This window comes from Acomys minous (assembly GCF_964271855.1).
Source record: "Acomys minous genome assembly, chromosome: 7".
Taxonomy (NCBI): Eukaryota; Metazoa; Chordata; class Mammalia; order Rodentia; family Muridae; genus Acomys; species Acomys minous.
Genome location: NC_140488.1, coordinates 79,325,971 through 79,345,735, shown reverse-complemented (window position 1 = coordinate 79,345,735; position 19,765 = coordinate 79,325,971). Strand labels below are relative to the sequence as shown.

Sequence of the window (19,765 nt, the reverse complement as noted above, 5' to 3'; positions counted from 1 at the left end):
TTATTTATTTATTTATTGTCTTAGTTTCCATGTTGTCATGAACGATTTTGTCTCCCTAGAATGGGTGGTAGTGGAGTTAGATTGGTTGCAAACTAGACTTCCAAATAGTGCCAGTTTTGAGTTACCAATGGAAACATACAGATGCAGTCTCCTCCACATGGTATCTCCAGATCCAAAGTAGCATGCATGAAGGGTCTAAGATCAATGATGGCACAAGGGCTTCTTAAATATGATATGAAATTAAAAGGGAGTTGGGTTTGCATTTTATGTGTGTGTGTGTGTGTGTGTGTGTGTGTGTGTGTGTGTGTGTGTGTGTATGTTTTGGGGGTTTTGCTTTGTTTTGTTTTGCTTTTTTTGATTAAATGTTATCACTTGTGGTGTTGAAGGTGTGGAATGCTGGCCTTCACAAACCCTTGACAAGCCTCAAGCACTGAGCCACTCTCCTAGCCCAAGCACCCAGATTTAAATTCCTGGTCTCACACTATATAGTAGCTATATAACCTTGGGATATGCCTCTTTCTGGTATCTCAGTTTTCCTGCCTGTGGACTGCTGGATTTGAGTCAACTGATCACTGTGAGCTCTTTTAGGATTAAGTGTGTGGGATTCCACACTGTTGGTCTCTTTTGGAGAATAGAGGTAGGAATTTGTGAAGAGAGAAGTCAAATGAATTTCTGGGGCACAGTCATGCTAAGGACACATTGGGGCAACCTATGGGCCTGGAGGGAGCTGGGAGCTGGGGTTGGGCATGCCTTTGCTGATGAGCTGCTGTTGATAGTGAGCCCATAACTAATTACACACACACACACACACACACAGACACACACACACACACACACACACACACACTCACTCACTCATGCACGAGAGTAGTTTCTTTCCCAACTTTCACATGTGCAGAATGATTTGGGGCTGGAGCTGAGTGCAAGGTCATGAAATTAAGGTTTGCATTGATGAAGATACTGTTGCTAAGATGACATAATTGTTTCTGATTTTTCTCATCTCTGGCTTTTGTGCCGAGCTCTTCTCCCACACTGATAAGGTGGCTCTGTGCTCATTGCTGAGAAGGCTTAGTGCCCTAAACATGGTAACTCAAGAGCAGCACTCAAGTCTCTAGTGTACTCTTGTCTGTCAGTTGAAATTCTTCTTGGAATTTTTGGAGGGCAGGGCTGAGGCAAAACAAATGAAAGAGACTCTTGTCTCCTCTGACTTTTGGAGCAGCTGGAGAGCTTGGAGGACTAATGTTGAGTCATGAAGGTATGGGTGTGGGTCAGGATTGGTGTGGTTCCTTTTTGTAGAAACTACAGGGAACAGACACAGGCATAGGACAGGTTAAGCCCAGGCAGGTCTGGGAAGGTCTGCAGATAGGACAAAAGAGTGGTAAGGGGGTAATCATGCTAGGTGTCATTTCCAAATCACGAAGAGAAAGAAGAATGAGTTGCTGGAGAGTGGAGAGAGAGAGAGAGAGAGAGAGAGAGAGAGAGAGAGAGAGAGAGAGAGAGAGAGAAAGAGTGTGTGTGTGTGTGTGTGTGTGTGTGTGTGTGTGTGTGTGTGTGTTGGGGGCAGGGGCTCTCCAGCTCCTGGGCTAGAAAATCAAAGCAACTCTTGTTTTCTTCTTAGAGAAACGAGGTACTTGAGGCTGTTTTGTTATATTTTTTGAGACATGCTATTTTATCTTTCTTTTCTTGAAACAGTCTCATTTTGTAACACATGAAAATCACTGCATTCTTTTTGTTCTTGTTTTTGGTTTTTGTTGTTGTTGTTTTTTGGTTTTGTTTTTTCGAGACAGGGTTTCTCTGTGTAGCCTTGACTGTCCTGGACTTGCTTTGTAGACCAGGCTGGCCTGGAACTCACAGTGATCCACCTGTCTCTGCCTCCCATGTGCTGGATGGGATTAAAGGCATGCAATAGTCACAGGCCCTGAGGTAGGAAATGCTGGGTGAGGGTGACTGGGGTGACATAGGCGATGATTCTCTGCATGAGGAAGAAAAAAAGATTGGAGTTCTGGGGTTGCCCTAGCTTTAAGGCTTGTATTTCCTCCTGCTCCTCTCCTCCAGTCATAATTGTCTTTCTCCGTTACCAGCACCCCTTGAAAGCACAGGAAAAAAGGCCACTCCCTCAGAATTCGGAGATGGCAGGTCATTCATGAGGCTGTTGAGCTCAGCCCTAGCTGTGCTTACACAGGTTCTGTCTGCCTCAGGGAGACAGGGGAACCCTAATCCAAGCAGTGTTTTCCCAGATGTACCCAGGCTTCCTCTGCTACAGTGTGTGGGCTTTGGCAAAATAGTTACCGAGGCCGCGCCTAAAGAGAGCAGTGAAATTACCATGACTAGAGAGGTGGGTGGAGTTATGGAAGGAGCTCCAAGAATGCAGAAGACCCGCCTCCACCAACTGCTAGCAGAGGAAATTTGGCTTTAGTGATGTGAACTGAGACTGTGGGTGATGGGGCTGGCACAGAGTTGGCATACAATAAGTGTTCTGTCACCTGCCCCTATATACTTCAGGTTTTTTCACTTATGAGCTGACACAAGCTATGTTCATTTTTTTCCCCCAGCAAGTTAACTTGTGATTATTTCTTCTCCCCCTCTTCCCGCTAGAAAATAAACTTTTATAGTTAAGAACACACAACAGGCAGAGATGAATTATGGGTAGACCATTTTGCTGTGGAGGACTACTGCTTACCTGGGTGATCCTGGCTCTAGGGAAAGGGAGGGTCTCTTATTTGAAGATACTAGGCACATAGGCTAAAAGCACTGCAGCTACTGCTGCCAAGGCAGAGGCAGCGTCTGGCCTGATTATGTTTCAGGTTATCCATGTCGGGGTGCACGAGTGATCTTAGTTGAATCCTTTGGATGGTGGAACACCAAGATGAGTTAATTCTCAGAGAGGCTTCCTGTGGGAAGTGTCTATGTTCGATTGTTCAGCAAGCATCAGTGGATTTATTGTTCTTGGTCTAGAGGTGGGAGGGCCAGGCTTTGTGAGAGGATGACACACTCTTGAAATGCATACCCATGATTTTTGTTGTCATGTTCCTTAAACCCTTCTGTTCTCCATAGGCAGTCTTCGACCCCAGTCTATGCCTGCATACTCAGAGCCCAGCTTAGGCAAGGATTTAGTGGTGTAAACAATTCTCTCTGCTGCGAATTATGCTTTAAATTGCTAGTTTACCCAGATCAGCTTGTTTATTCCCTGTCAGGGAAACTTTTGCTGAATGTGGAAGCTTCAATTTCATGGTTTAAAAAAATGTGTGTGTGTGTGTGTGTGTGTGTGTGTGTGTGTGTGTGTGTGTGCTTATGTGTGCATGAAACATAGTACTCAGAAGTCAGGGCATCTGATGACAGTCAGTTCTTTCCTCCCAATATAGAGATTTGGGGCTTGATCTCAGGCTGTCCGGCTTAATGGTGGCACCTTTTACCCACTGGCCACCTTTTAAAAAAAAAAGATTTTATTTATTTATTTTATGAATGAACGCTCTATCTGCATGTACACCTGCATGCCAGCAGAGGGCACCAGATCTCATTATAGATGGTTATGAGCCACCATGTGGTTGCCGGGCACTGAACTCAGGATCTCCAGAACAGCAGCCAGTGTTCTTAACCACTAAGCCCCACCTTCTTTTTATTAGCTTTCCCAAAAAGATGTCTTTCTCCACTCCTTACAATGAAAAAGAAAGGTGAATTCCAGAAGGAGGGAAATAGTGCCTAATTAAGGTAAATGGCCAGAGGGCCTCATGTGACATGGGTCCAGCCTATAGCTTGTCTTGTGTACTTTGCATTCCAGATTATCAGAGAACAATCCAACCTTTAATCAGTACTAACTCTTACTGTCCCCATCCACTTTTAGGCTCTATTCATTTTACTCAAATCCCCTTGTTTTGTTTTTTTTCTGTTTCGAGTCTCTTTCCCAAAAGCAGTCCTATCCTTGGAGATCAATGGAAAGTCCATCTTAATATGATTCTTCATTTGAACAAAAGGTTTTTCTGTTCTGCTTTTTAGGGACTTCCCTGTGTATTACCATTACAGTTCTTTGGTAATTCAGTAATTGCCTCAGAGAATAATTCTTCAGTTCTCCCTACACCCATAATTCTTTAAACACTGTGCTCCATCTGCATTATGTGACTTGAAAGACATTTCTAGGACGTTACTTAATCAGAAATCCTTCTATCCATGAATAGCATTTGAAACAGGGAAGACCTATGAATGTGGATACAGTTGGTTATGTTATGAGAGACTGATCCCTTACGTATGGTAAGCCATGGCTGTATCACTGAGCTCCATTCCCAGGAGAGGAGCAAGAGAACACAAGAGGACATATGCAGGCTTTATGCAAATGTTAAGACATTTTTAAAGGTACTTGAACATTTGTGAAGATTAATGTCCATGGGGTTCCTGGAAGCAGTCCTTTATTGATACAAGGGGATGGTGACATTTGTTTTTCTGAAGTTCTAATTTAAGATTTAGTCTTTTAATTACAAATATAAGCAAAAAAAAATTGTAGTAGCCACTGGGCACATTGGAACATGCCTTTAATCCCAGCACTCCAGGAAACAGAGGCAGGTGGATCTCTGTGAGTTCGAGGCTATCCTTGTTTAGAAAGTGAGTCCAGAACAGCCAAGGCTATACAGAGAAACCCTCAAAAACAAAACAAAACAACCCAAAAACCAAAATAAAAAAAATTAGTACTCACAATACCTATGATATTGTCATCAGTGGAAGTCTTAGACACTTAGTTATTCTAAATCTCTTAAAATATCATTTATACTAAATTAAAATTACAGTAGTGTAATGGCTATATTATATCCAAAAGACATGTTACTTGCCCCTGGGACTATTGACAGTTAATGCTTATTGGAGGGATGGTGTCTCTTTTTAAAGTGACGTGGCCACAGATAAGTTGTCCTTAACTGTATTGACAAACTTTCTATCCACTCTTGGGCAAGGACATCAAATTAAACTTGGTGGACCAAATCGGGGGTGGGTGACGGGGACAGAAATAAGGGTAGGGACACATTGAGAAGAAGAGTGCTGATGGGAGATGGAGGGGGTGAGGGGTTGTGTAAAATGACTAACATTTCATTGTATAAATGAAATAAAAAGATATTGCAAAAGAAATCAAAATAGTAATTATTAAGACCCAATGCTAGGTGATTAACTTAATAAGTATATAAATACACATTATTAAATATGACATGTATTTCAATATAAATGATCTCTTTGCATTTACTTTATTTTATGCCCTTAAAATACTTTGGCGAATGTTCCATTGGCTTTGCTAGTTTGGTAAGAATGGTACCTCCCATAAAAAGGTCAAGAAGTAAAATGTTCTCTTCTCTCCCTGTATGTACTATGTTCAGTCTGCCTTTGCTTTCTCCCCTGTATCATCTCTACCATTGAACTACATCCTTATCTCTACAGCCATCTATTTTATAGCCTCTAATATGATGGCTATTCATGTAGTCAGCATTTTCTTTGTGCTTACTTAGCCTTGCATTCCATAGATGTGATTCTAAATTGGAAATAAATATTGAGATGAGAATAAACCAATGTATTAGAAAGGCCACTGTCCCTATTCCAACATTCTCAGTCATTGCTTTTTTGTTTGGGATTCTTTGGGGGGGTGTGTGCTCTCACATGTACATGTGTATGTGCTATATATGTGTACATGTTTGTATGTGTGTGTACATGTGTGGAGGATATCACTTTCCGTTTTAGTTTATTTATATGAAAAAGAGTCTCCTACTGAAACTGGAGCTTATTCATTGGCTAGTCTGACTGGCCATTAAGGTCCAGGAATCTGCCTCGCTCCACCCCTTGAAGTACTGGAATTGGTAGGCATGTACCACCCATTCTAATTTTTCTGTGGGCACTGGAGATTGAACTCAGGCCCTCTGCTTGCAGAGCAAGACCTCTACCCAATGACTTGTCTCTTCAGTCCCGCTGGATCGTTTGTGGTCACTTTTCACCCAGCACAAGGTGACTTGAAACTGTATTTAGCACTGCAACTCCTTTCCCCGCATATCCCAGCCCATGGGGCATTTTCTCCATATGAGAACTCATTACTGTAGCACTTACTGGATTGGCAGAAAGCGTAGGGTAATACCAGGTAAGGTGGCTAGACTTGCCTTTTACTCCCACAGGGCACTAGCTTTACTTGTTCCTGCCTTCAGGGTCTTTCCTGGCTCATTGTCAGTCCTGAAATAGATTTCCTCCCTGGATCTCTGGCAAGATTGATTTACAAAGTTAGTCCCCGGCTCTGGGATTTATCAGAATTGTTTAGCTGGCAAAATGGTGTCTGCCTCCATAATGGTGCTACATGACCTTTGTGCTTGGGAAAAGGCCAGAGACCCAACTAACTTCTAAGGCTTATTAGTATCCTACCGATTCCATGGAATTCACATCTTTGGAATTCTATACGTAGGCTTCCCCTTCACAGTATAAATAGTATGTTACCCATTGTAGAAAACATGTTAGTATTTAGGGTTTTTTTTTTTTTGGTTGTTGTTTTGTTTAAGCAAGGAGGAAAGCACCCATAATGTCACCATTCAGAGACAAAGCTTAACACTAGGACATTGTCATAGTTATGAATCTATGCATCTTATGAAGCTAAACTCATATATTGTACTAAATTTTGTTTATAATTATTAATAATGCCACAGTATCATCCTGGAGCATGAAATTTTATTTGTGTGTGTGTGTGTGTGTGTGTGTGTGTGTGTGTGTGTGTATGTGTGTGTACGCACGCATGCATGCACATGAGAAAGAGGGGGTACACATGGACGTCAAAGGACAATCTACAGGAGTTGGTTCTCTTTATCCACTGTGTATCTTAAGGATTCAACTCAGATGACCAGGCTTAGTAGCAAGCACAATCTTTTTTTTCTCATATCACATATATTACTTAGCTACAGTATATTGCATACAATTCTATGAATTTCATATATATCAAGTAATCAAAGACTCCTGGTCTTATGAAGCTTTTTGTCTATGTAGAACATTAATATGCTCAGAAAAATGTTTAAAAATTTTAATTCGCCAGATAGCTAGGAGAGGATACATAGTTTACCCCTAGTCATGCAGGAGGTAGGTCTGCAGACAGTCCTCCTACCATGCTGGGTGAACAAGGGAGCAGTGTGCGGGAAGGAAGACTAAGAAAGCACACAGCAAGCTAAGGAAGCTTTGATGGAGTGGCTGGAGGGGATGTGGGTGCATTTTTAACCTGTGTTGTCAGGCTGTCTGGACTTTCTAATACTTTTCACAGAGAAGGTGGTATTTGAGCAAAGCTAAAAAAGAGTTAGCCAACCAGAAAGAGCTGTCAGTGGAGAAGAAAGAGGGAGGGCTAAGGTCCTGATGCAGGAGAGTGTGTGTGGCAGGGGAGAGGGCACAGGGCAGCTGGGACAGTGAGGGACAGCAATGCAGAAGAACAAGCGGGTGGGGCAGAGAGAGAGAGAGCTCTGGAGCCACTTTGTGAGGACTCCGCTTTTTGTGAGACACAGAGTCAAGCCTGGGGTGTCGGGTGTCGGCATCTGCTGCCCTCTGAGGACTGCTGGCAAGCACCATCTTCATATTCCCAAAACATGACATTTTCTATCACCATACAACAAGCTATCATTTGGCTGTGTTGTTGAGCAAAATAGCTAGTAGTATAAAATTTTATCTTTGATTTCTTTTAATGAAAGCCTTCTGTATTTTCTTTCTTTCTTTCTTTCTTTCTTTCTTTCTTTCTTTCTTTCTTTCTTTCTTTCTTTCTATTTATTTATTTTGGCTTTTTCGAGACAGGGTTTCTCTATGTTATCTTGGCTGTCCTAGATTTGCTCTGTAGACCAGGCTGGCCTCAAACTCACAGTGATCCGCCTGCCTCTGCCTCCCTAGTGCTGGGATTAAAGGCATGCACCACCACGCCCGGCTGCCTCCTGTATTTTCTAAGAGGCAGTTAACATACTGGTTTAAAGAGTAAGGTCTGCAATAGACCTGTATTTAGACTCTCACATCCTAGCATTATGATTATGGATCTATGATATAATATACATTATCCCTATTTTCTCACTCCCAGTGTAGAAACAATCACAGAATGACTGTTAGTGTTAAGAGGGGTAGTACTTAGGAAGTCCCTAGTGAGTTGTGGATGTAGATGCATGAAAGCTGTTGTTTGCTGTTACAAAAACCCAGTCAATTTTTTAAACTTTAATTTTATTAATTTATTCAGATTACAACTCAATTGTTATCCCATCACTTGTATCCTCCCGTTCCTCCCCCCTCCCCACTTTCACCCTATTGCCCTCCCCCAGGGCTATGACCGAGGAGGACCTCCTCCCCCACTATATGGTCATAGCCTGCTTATTCTTTCTTTGAGTGCCATCAGGCCCCCACTGTCATTTTTTTTTACTAAAGAAAAATCTCCTTCATAATTAAACTTCAATTATCATTGACGTAAGTCAGGGAATCTTTTCTGAGGTTGTGACTATGCTGTCTAATTCCAATGAAACCCTATGTGGCTATCTGATACACTTTTTAAATTAAAAACAGCTTCTAAGGATTTATTTAATTCAACTTCCTTTTGTGCAGTTATTTTTGGAAATTGAGACCTTCTGTCACTGCATATCAATGATTGTACAGTTGCCTGCATTTCAAGAGGCACGTAAAAGCTTTTTTTGAGGTTGGGGTGGGGGTTCGAGACAGGGTTTCTCTGTGTAGCCTTGGCCGTCTTGGACTCACTTTATAGACCAGGCTGGCCTCGAACTCACAGAGATCTGCCTACCTCTGCCTCCCTGAGTGCTGGGATTACAGGCGTGTGCTACCATTCATGGCTTGTGGTTTTGAATACCCATGGGGTGTCGGGAGTTGTGTGAAGCACCAAGACTACCAGAGACTACAGAAAGGAACATCATCTTTGCATCCTGGCTTGTATCTCCTGAGTAGCAATAGAGTCTGTGAAGTTGATTTGGGTTGAGCTTTCATCTCAATCTGAAGACAGCATGACTCCAACTTGCTAGCAGTGTGTATCTGGGATGTTGGCCAGAGGGACTGGAAGAGTCAATACAGAAAAGAAAAAAGAGAGAGACAATACAGACACATCAGGAAAATGGTGGACAGGGATGCACTGAAATTTAGGGACTAAACTGTTTTCCTCTGAGATTGTATAAAAGCTTTGATTTGGTTACCACTGGGGTTCCCATTCTTTTTCATTAATAAGCTACTGTTACTTGATATTTTTCTCTTTTCATTTAAAAATAGAATATGTTAATATTTTTTCATTTAAAATAGTTTTGGCTTAAAATATAATTACATCAGTTCAGCCCTCCATTTTCCTTCCTGCCTGATAGTTTGATCTGTACCTAACTCTCCCTCTCTTTGTCCTTCCATTAACGTGGCTTGGTAGCACAGTTATATTGCACGCATTCACCTCTGCTGATGCCCCTTTCCTCTCCTGTGCTTGGAGAGAAGACTGCGACACAAATACAGGAAGTGTTAGCAGAGCAGACCAGTATACAGAACCACCAGCTTTATTAGCATGATCCTTTGACATTACTTAATTAATTGTTCCCCCAACCCATGTCTTTCTGCCCCTGTACAGATGAAGGAAACTAAGGCCCGAGAAAAGGTTAAGAGCTATTCAAGTTGGTAAATTGTTTCCATTATAGTGTTGTTAGGATTGAAACTTAGTTTCCTTTTTCTTTTTCTTTTTTTTTAACAATTCTTTTTAAAAGATGTATGTATGTATGTATGTATGTATGTATGTATGTATGTATACGTATATACATACAGTACTCTGCCTACCCGTATGCCTGCAGGCCAGAAGAGCGCGTCAGATCTCACTATAGATGGTTGTGAGCCACTATGTGCTTGCTAGGAAATGAACACAGGACCTCTGGAAGAGCAGCCAGGGCTCTTAACTGCTGAGCCATTTCTCCAGCCTGAAACCCAATTTTCTTAAATTTATTTTTATTCTTACACAATTTCAAATGTGTGTGTGTTATGTATAGACATTGTATATACATTTACACATACACTTTGGTCATTTCCTTCATGTTGTCCTTTGTTTGGTTCATTTGGTTTTTCGAGATAGGGTTTCTTTGCGTAAAGCCCTGGCTGTCCTGGACACACTTTGTATACCAAGCTGGCCTCCAACTTAGAGAGATCTGCCTGCCTCTGCCTCCCAGAGTGCTGGGATTTTAGGTGAGCGCCACCGCACCAGGCTATGTTGTCCTTTTTAAATCTTCTTTACCTTCAGTAGGTTAAAAAAATCTTTTTTGCTTGCATGAGCATGTGTAGGAGGTTATTTCCAAGGACAACTTACCAGTGGCTACCCCGAAATGACTCCTCCCCTGCAACACTTAATTGGCCATAGCTCCTTAGGGAGAGATGGAGCTTCATTAGCCCCTGCCCTGTCTATATTGATGTGCCCAATATTGTGCAGGTCTTGTGGAAATATCCATCACTGCTGTGAGCTCATAACTGCAGGTGTCATGCCATATCCAGAAGACAGTGCTTATAGCATTCCTCTTTATCCTCCAGCACTTACATTCTTTCTGCTCCATCTTTTAGGATTTTATCTGGGTTTTGGGGAGGAGTGGGTAAATGAAGATGCCTTGTGTAGGACCAAGCACTCAACAATCAATTAATCTCAGCACTTTGACCATATATGGGTGTATTCATTGAAAGCCATTGTAAAAAGAAACTTGTTCAAAGTCCAGTGCAAAACTAATCTATGGATAAAAATACATGTTTAGAGGGCAATTTGGCTGTATGTCTATTGAATAAAACAATTGTAGTAGGTTCCTCACTAGGGCATATGACCTCCCCAGCCCTTCCCTTTTGAGCAAGGATGTGAGTTCCCTCCTATGGTATGAACCTCAAATTCAATCAGAAAGTGGTTAGTTACTCCTATAACCATCCTTCCTCTAAGGCAGTGGTTCAACCTTCCTGATGTTGGGACCCTTCAATACAGTTCCTCATGGTGTGCTGACCCCCAACCATAACATTACTTGGTAACTAATTTTGCTACTGTTATGACTTGAAATGTAATTCTCTGTTTTCCAGTGGTCTTAGATGACCCACGTGAAAGGGTACTTCAATTCTCCCAAAGGGTCATGACGCACAGGTTGAGAACTGCTGCTCGATTGCATTAGTGGTACATCTTGCTTAGAAGGTTGGCATGGCAGCTTGCAAAAGTCATAGTGGGGAATCCAGTGTTTTTTTGTTTTACCTTGCTTCTGCAGCTGTGTACTAGTGCCATAGATAAGTCAGGCTGTAGACCAGAAGTAAGAAGAGAATGCTGTGGGCTGCCACTGGATGGAGTGGGCTGGAAATACTTTCTTCCTCTTTATCGTGGGATGATTTGCATTCTTGTTTGCCTCTTGGTAGAGCATTGTCTGTGGTTGTGTTTTTACCTTCAGTGATGTGGTTGGGAATATTAGACTATGACTTATGCCAATGCTTTGCCTTTCTTCATAGCAATTTATTCTTTGCACAGTTTCTTGGTCTTTGAGTCTCTTTCTCCAAACTTGAGCAGAGAGACATTTTCCCCATCCCCTTACTGAGCACAAAGCCAAACAACTAATCTCTTTCTTTCATCTCATCCTAGATCAGTGTGCGTGTAACCACCATGGATGCAGAGCTGGAGTTTGCCATTCAGCCCAACACCACTGGCAAGCAGCTGTTTGACCAGGTAAACGAGGGCCTTGTTCCTTATCCACTTCTGTCAAACAGGTCCTGTCATAGTGCAGGCTAGACATACCTTCTATGCTTTGGAAAGGTCTCTTTTTCTACTTGCCTTTCCAAGGAAGGAAAAAACAAAGGCCGACTCTAGATTTAATTAAAAAGGAGGAAAAGCTTAATTTTGGTAACCTGAAATCTCAGTCTCATTTCTTTAACACATCCTCGATCCTGAACAAGGGGCACAAAAGACAGAGTGTGATTCTATGCTAGATTTGCTGAAAATATGAACATATGAAGCCTTCCTTTAAACGTTCAGAGATGTGCAATTTATTTGTCTGTGTGTGTGTGTGTGTGTGTGTGTGTGTGTGTGTGTGTGTCTGTCTGTCTGTCTGTCTGTCTATCTATCTATCTATCTATCTATCTATCTATCTATCTATCTACAAGTCTCTCTTAAAAAGCCCAGGCTGAGCATGGTGGTGCATGCTTTTAATCACAGCACTTGGGAGCCAGAGGCAAGAGGATCGCTGTGAGTTCGAGGCCATCCTGGTCTACAAAGTGAGTCCAGGACAGACAAAGATACAGAGAGACCCTGTCTCCAAAAAATAAAAACAAACAAACAAACAAACAAACAAACAAACAAAAAGCCCAGGCTGTCCTTGAACTTACCATGTATCCCAGGCTGGCCTCTAGCTCACAACCGTTATTTCTCAGCCTCTCAAGTGCTAGGATTATAGGTGTGTACCTTCATGCCTTCCCATTCTCTCACTTTCACATGTAGACTGTGGCATATGCACATACACAAATGTGAAAGAAAGGGGGAAATAAATGCCTACTTTACAGATCTTTTGTTGTTGTTTTTTTATAAAAATATAATATTTTTTCATACTTTACAATTTTAATTCAAATATTTTCCACAATAAGATATCTCCACATATGCCAGTGTTTTGGGTTTTGTTTGTTTTGGAGGATATTTCTACTTATCTGTTCCAGGAATGAACAATTCTCCTTCTGTAAGGTATGATCTCATTAAATTTTGTAAGTGGTTCAGGCTTACCTCTTTCAACCAGATACTAAAATTCATCAAGTTAAACTTGAAATCTTTTTATATTTAAAAAAAATTTTATTTTTGTTTATTTTTTAATTTTTGGTTTTTTGGGACAGGATTTCTCTGTGTAACCACTCTAGCAGTTCTAGAACTTGCTCTGTAGTCTAGGCTGGCCTCAAACTCACAATGATCCGCCTGCCTCTGCCTCCCAAGTGCTGGGATTAAAGGTGTGCACCACCACCACCTGGCTGAAATCTTTTTATATTAATGTAACAAAAAATACATTCCCCATTCAATATCTGTGTTTTATTTCTAAGATATTTTCACCATAAAAATGTAGTATTATTTATATATTTACTGTTACCTCCAAAACCTGATTACTGTGACATAAAAGGTTGCATAAAATTCCAGGTCAGAAATGGATTAGACAAAAAGAAAACCCAAATAGCTAGGAAGAGTCTTATGTGCAAGCACATTGCAAAGGAGAAGTGATCCCTTTCTAATACTATGATGCTTTTTGTCTCATATGGGGACTAGAATTGGGAGAAAGCTCGATGACCTTGATTTAGTTAGAGCTTACTCCCTCTCTGTAGTTTGTTCTGTTTTTGTTTTGAATAGTGTAGGCTAATCACTGATGGGAAATTTGTGAAAATACAAGTTAGTCTGAGTAATTTTTTTATTTTTTATTTGTGTTTTTTTCGAGGCATGGTTTGTCTTAAACATCCTGACATTTTGAACATGTGATTCCAGTTCTAGGTTGCAGTGACGGAACACATGTTGACTCTACTAAGGCTTTGCTTCCCTTTTTGCGTGTGGGTTTGATACTGGAGAGCTTTTTAAAGGATCCGGCTGATGAAGCTTAAAGGACACTGGATAGAATGTCAGAAGTTCTCATCTCTCGAACTGACTTTGCCACTTATTTCTTGTTGTTTCATGCAAACATTAGCCTTATTCCCCTTCTTTGGTCCTCAGTTTCCCTATCTGTGAATGGTTTCTCAAATTTGGCTATCTCTCAAAAACTTGTCCCTGCCACTTTTTCTGCACATCTTCTTCTTCTCTCCCTTCTGTGTTCCCATTGTTTTGAGTTCAGACAACCCTTTTCTGTAAAGGAAGGAAAGTGCCTCATTTCAGTTGGTAGGAGGGGGCTGGCAACGGGCAGAACAGCTCTTCTGGATTGGCTTTAAACAGTATGGAAGACAAACTTCCGATGCATCCACTCTATCACAGAAAGCCCTGGGGCCCTTGGTTTAGATGGTGACATTTTTAGGAAGAGGTGCAGATGGGGGGAGTATCAGTCATGGTGGGTTTTCCTCTGGCCTCTTCTTAGCATCCATCCAGAGTTCTGATTGTACTCACTCCTCTAGCAAACCAAATGATCCCTTGATTCTACCCACTCCTTTCCTGAAACAAATGATCCTCTTCCTTCCCTGCTCTTACCACCAGGCTTTGTTTTTTATATTAGAGGGGGATGGCTGCTGAAGGCAAGGAAGACGGGACTTAGAGCCTGGGGAAAAAAAAGAAAAGAAAATCTGTGGGCAAAGTTTTATTAATTTAAAGAAGCCTCAACTCAATGTTACTGTTGGTTTGCTTTATGTACTGTGTAAGTAGTTCTGTGGGAGGCCCCTATGGCTGGGAGCCCTGGGCAGATTGGAATGGCAATTTTATTTTTGGTGTGGGGAGGGAGGGGTGAGGCCTTGCTATATAACTGTGGCTGACCTGATATTTACTATGTAGTCCATGCTGCCTAGAACCTGAGACAATCTTCCTGTCAGCCTGCTGACTCTGGGAATTACAAACATGTGCGAGCTTCCTAAGGTTATTGCCTCCCAAATGTAGTCCTTAAGATACATAAATGTTTCAGAATCATCAAGGAAAGGACAGAGAAAACCAGGTAATTTCTTATCCAGATGAGCTTTGTCTCGGGAAATGTATTTATTGAGCACTTATAATTTCTGACGATAGAGGTAGAAGGATCAGGAGGTCAAGGTCATTCCCGAGAGCATAGTGAGTTTTCATTTTTCATTTTATGGTTTTTAAAACAAGTTTTACACATAAATACAACACACTACATACAACAAGAAGAACCACGAAACAATCAGGAGTTTATAAATGTTACATTTGTAGTGTTTTGGCCATTTGTATTTGACAACCATGAAGAAAACATATTTCTTATCTTGGTGCGTCTACAGCTCTGAATGTAAATCAGCATCTATCATATCTCATCTCTATCAACTTAAAACATGCGTGTAGATCTAAAAACATCTTAACCCCTAAACAGCTAAGCTTAACAGTAAAACTAAACTATCTGGTCTTCAACCTCATCAGAGACCTGAGAAGGAATTAAGTTGATTACCTGGAGGCGATGAGGGAAGGGGCTACAATCGGGATGTGATAACAGAGTTTCAAATAAAGTTCTGAACAAAGATGCTTTTTTCTCCCCATTGCACTACATTGTGTCAGATGAGTGGAGGTGTTACAGCTTAGAGATGTCTCATACAAGATATGTTTTCTGTCCTCAGGTCCCTTAGAGGCTGCCATAGAAAACAGAGTACAGCCACTCTCTGTGAGGCCAGAAGGGTCAGAGCTGTGACATCATAGGTGAAGACTATGGGAGAAAAGAATTGAACTTGATGAGATACTAAACAACTATCTCTCTCGAGGTGAAAGCAAGTGAGAGTGAGAGTCTACAGAGGTCTATGTGCACAGGTGGTGGGAGGATGCTGAGCAAGAGCCTTCCTCTGACTTGATAAAGCACAGGGGAGAAATCCATTCTACCTGACTGTTGAGACCCATTATTTAAGGAAGCCCTCCTGGCAGAACTGAGGCTTGAGAGGAATTGACTAAAGCTCCAGGGCCATCCGGGAACTCAGCAGGCATCTGGCCTATGACCTGAAAGAAGTAAAAGGAAGAGGAAGCATATTTCTTGGCACCCCTTGATAAATAACATGTGACAATGGGAAACCATAGTTTGAGGAGGCCCAGAGCATGGTGGGAAATGGAAATGGGGCCCACAGTTGCCCCCACTTGTCTCTTTTTCTTTTTGTATGTGTGCTCGCTGCCAGGAAAGAGAAAAAACACATTTTGCTGCAGGCATGCAGCACTTGCTTGCTTTAATCTTTTAAGGGAGATTTTTCAAATGGTTTCTTCTTGAATTATGTATGTGCCACTAGGTGGCAGGGCCACCACTATAAATATTATTTTTGTTTTTTTTCAGAGTGTAGTGTAATTATAACAGTTCTTCCTTCCTTTTCCTCCCCTCAAACCCTCCCATATGCCCTTCCCCACTCTCCTTCAGAGTTATGGCTTCTTTTTTTCACTAACTGCTATTGCACATATATAGTTTATGTATATAGAGATCCTGCCTGGGAGTTCCGTTGAGAGAACCATGAAATCACAAAGCTTTTCTGACTCAGAGAAATACTGATGACGGGCAGACTTTGCATTAGGGCTTTTTTCTTGCTGGGTTTACTTTGTTGACTGATTAACACATTATTACAACACTAATATTAGTTGTATTCCCTGCCTACAGATGAGGGACTGAGGGTTAGTCACACAGCTATAAGGGAGTTATCATAGCTCGAGCTTGACCTGGGGAGATTCTACTTTTCCCAGTGCCTTCTGTCAACTCTGGCCTCTGTAAGGTCCCTTTGCCTAGCCTACTCCACAAACAGAAACTGGGCTGAGTGTCTTCTGTTCTGGGAAGAAGGTACTCACTGGAGTATAAGCTGTGTGGAGCAGAAGCAGCAGAGGTTGTGATAGCATCGTACAGATTGTTCCAGTTAACCATCGATTTGTTTGTCGGTGGTGGTGATCCAGCTGCTGCTAGCCTGTAATAGAATCTTAGTGTACCGCAGATGTCTGGGCATTGATGCAGTTTTGCGCATAATTTCTCATGCAGATTGCTTATGGTACAGCTCTAGGCTTCTGAGTTGCCTCATGGTGTCACTGCTTTGTTATACAGGTAGATACAGGCAGCATACTAGGAAGGTGCCACTGACTCTTGAATTGACTTCTGCAAAGAAAATAAAAAAGAGGCAAATGGGAGTTTGTCTTACCCCAGAGCTCTTAGATGTTAGCAGTGGTTTTCTTACAGGCAAATCTCTTCCTTTCATTGGACTTGGGTTTTCTTTCTTTGTAGTTTTTTTCTTTTTCTTTTTCACCATGTGCTAAATATACATAATAATTGCTTTTCTTTCTTTTTGTTATTTTTTGAGACAGTGTTTGTGTGTGTATGTGTGTGAGTAGTAGTAGCAGCAGCAGCCACTACCAGCCACCACCGCTGCTGCCGCCGCCACCGCTGCCGCCTCCCTGGCTGTCCTGGAACTTGCTCTGTAGACCAGGCTATCCTCAGAGACTCATCTCTCTCTCTCTCTCTCTCTCTCTCTCTCTCTCTCTCTCTCTCTCTCTCTCTCTCTCTCTCTCTCTCTCGTTCTTGGATTTAATATGTGCACCACTATGCCCAGCTTAGTTTAACATTTTCAATAAGTGCACTCAAATGTATTTTGATGTATTCACTTCTCCCTTTTTCTCATTCATCCTGAATCCACTCCTGCTGATCTCTTTCCTATTGTCAACTAGTTCCCTTTTTACTTTTATGCCTGCCCCCCTCCCCTCAAAAAAACCCAGTGAGTTTCTTTAGGGTCATTTACAGAAGCATGCTTACCAACTAGTAACTGCCTGTAGATCTTCTGGGATGGGTGTGCCATACAAGCCCTTTCCATGACAAGATGTTAATTCAGATCTCATGTAGGTCTTCTGTGGGTAATCGCAGCTGCTGTGAGTTGATGATTGCAATGGCCATGCGGTGCTTGGATGACAGCATTTCACAGCACTCCTCCACATCTTTCTGCTCTTATATTCTTTCTGTCCTCTCATTTTTGATGTTCCTGTTGCCTTGGAGGAGGTGATATAGATGTTTCACTTAAAGCTGGATATTCATCAGTCACTTATTCTTGGCACTTTGGTCAGTTAAGAGTCCACAGTTTCTGCTGAACACAGCACAAAGAAGCTCCTCTGGCTACACTGAGAGCAGTAATTATATGTGAGAATACGCATTTAATCCAAAGGCAACTTGATAGGCTCAGCACTGGACATCAGTTTACTAGCCTCTGTGCTGTGTTAACCCTGTCTGTTTACGCTCCACCATCCATTAGACGGAGTCCTGCAAAGTACTCAACAGAGTTCACAGCCTCTAGGAGTTTTTTTCCTTCTTTTTTTATCCAATATGTGTTTTTTGGGATAGTAATCCAATCATCTTGATTCATGGTGCTTTTAGTGCTCTTCAATTCCACCATGCCTCCAGACCTCTTGGGCATAGTCATTCACTGTGTTCTGCTTTAGGGTTTCTTAAGGGCAGCTTTGAGGAATACTAACTTAGGTCATATGAGCAGGATGTCTGGTACCAAAAGGAGCAAATATATTTTTTCCAGGGCAGGGAGCCATTTCTCAGCATTGTAAGGACCCTATTCACTGGATCCACAGAGGTTTATTCCTAGAACAAAGAGCTAGATGCTTTTCTTTAATGTGAAAAGTGGGGTCTTTCCTCCCTCCAGTGTTGCCTTACCTGAAATAGATGTCTTGGGTACTATAAATATTGGAAGTGAGTAATTCTTGGCCCAGTTTCCTTGTTCTTGGAATTGGAAATGGAGCCAAGTGTTGCCTGCTCAAATGGCTCCCATCCCTCCATGAACCTTAATTGGAGATTTCCTTGTAGCCTGTAGTCGCAGGTCATCTCTTTGTCCTTTGTTCTTTTTCAATATCAGTTCTGACTTCACACTGTATTTCCTTCCTCCCGTATCCTCATTTTGGAACTTCAACATAGGCTGAGAGACTGCTCATCCTTCCTAGCTCAAGGGCTTAAGGAAGTGGAAAATTCATACCATTTTGATTTCCCTATGCTCACAAAAGAAGAGGCAGTGCTCATATCAAAATCCCCTTCAGTCCTAGGTCTTCTGAGCTGCCACTACTGGCCTCTTGGTTTCGGTAAAAGCCAATTGCTGCTTTACCCTTTCTGTTCCTTTCCTGCTCCACCCCTTCAGTACCTAAGCATGTTAGCCCTGTAGCCTATCCTGCCTTCAGTGGGTCTTCTCCATCTCTGTGTCTCTGTGTGTCTGTGTCTGTGTCTGTGTCTGTCTGTCTGTCTCTGTCTGTCTCTGTCTGTCTCTGTCTGTCTCTGTCTCTCCCTGTCTCTCTCTCTGTCTCTCTCTGTCTCTCCCTGTCTCTCTCCTTCTCTCTCTCTCTCTCTCTCTCTCTCTCTCTCTCTCTCTCTCTCTCTCTCTCTCTCTCATCTGAATGGTTTTGGAACTTTTCTTTCCACCAGTTGCATTTCAATCATAATTCTGAAACTATGTTGAAAAATCAGTATTACTCAGGTCCTATGTTAAATGTAGGGCAAGAACCTTAAAAACAATCTTCCCATACCCATCACTACATGTGCAGTCATTCAACAGCTCTCCCCCCAACTAGGTAATGAGGGAGTTAGAACCAGCAAAAGAAACCGACATGCTGCAAATTACAGACGAAAGAGTTTTGTTTAAGACAGGTTTGATGGCGCACGCCTGTAATCCCAGCACTCAAGGAGGCAGAGGCAGGCGGATCATTGTGAGTTCAAAGTGAGCCTTGTCTACAAAGTAAGTCCAGGACGGCCAAGGCTATACAGAGAAACCCTGCCTCCAAAAACAGAAACAAAAATTTTTTTTTGTTCAGATTTCTGGATATGTGACATCAAACTATAAAGAGAAAGTGTGTAATCTTGGGGACATGGCTTCTCTTCAGAGTGGTTGTTGTATGAGATGGTACTGGCAACTCTGGGCCCTTGTTTCTATCTCTTAAGTCTCTTAAATGTCTTACCCAAAAGAAAAGACTGTGTGACATCCTGACTTCATTGGGATGTGGCTCAGTTTTAGTGTGGCTGCCCCTAGTCTTGGACATGGTAGTGTGGAGTTTCCAACTGTACCATTAACGTGCTAGTGTCAGGGCCTGGGAACAGAATCCATCTTTCTTTTCCATGCAGGCCCTCTTTCTTGCCTTCTATTCCATCCAAAGGATCTGGGCAATACAGGGCCCTTC

The 19,765-nt window shown here is 42.0% G+C and overlaps 1 protein-coding gene across 1 annotated transcript in view; it reads left to right on the top strand.

Moving 5' to 3' along the window:
- Nucleotides 1–19,765, top strand: part of MSN (moesin) — an 84,043-nt gene that overhangs the window by 43,025 nt on the left and 21,253 nt on the right. The window contains exon 2 of the mRNA XM_084789893.1: nucleotides 11,579–11,662. Within this exon, the coding sequence (XP_084646019.1) occupies nucleotides 11,579–11,662 (84 nt within the window). The remainder of the gene's footprint in view (nucleotides 1–11,578; nucleotides 11,663–19,765) is intronic.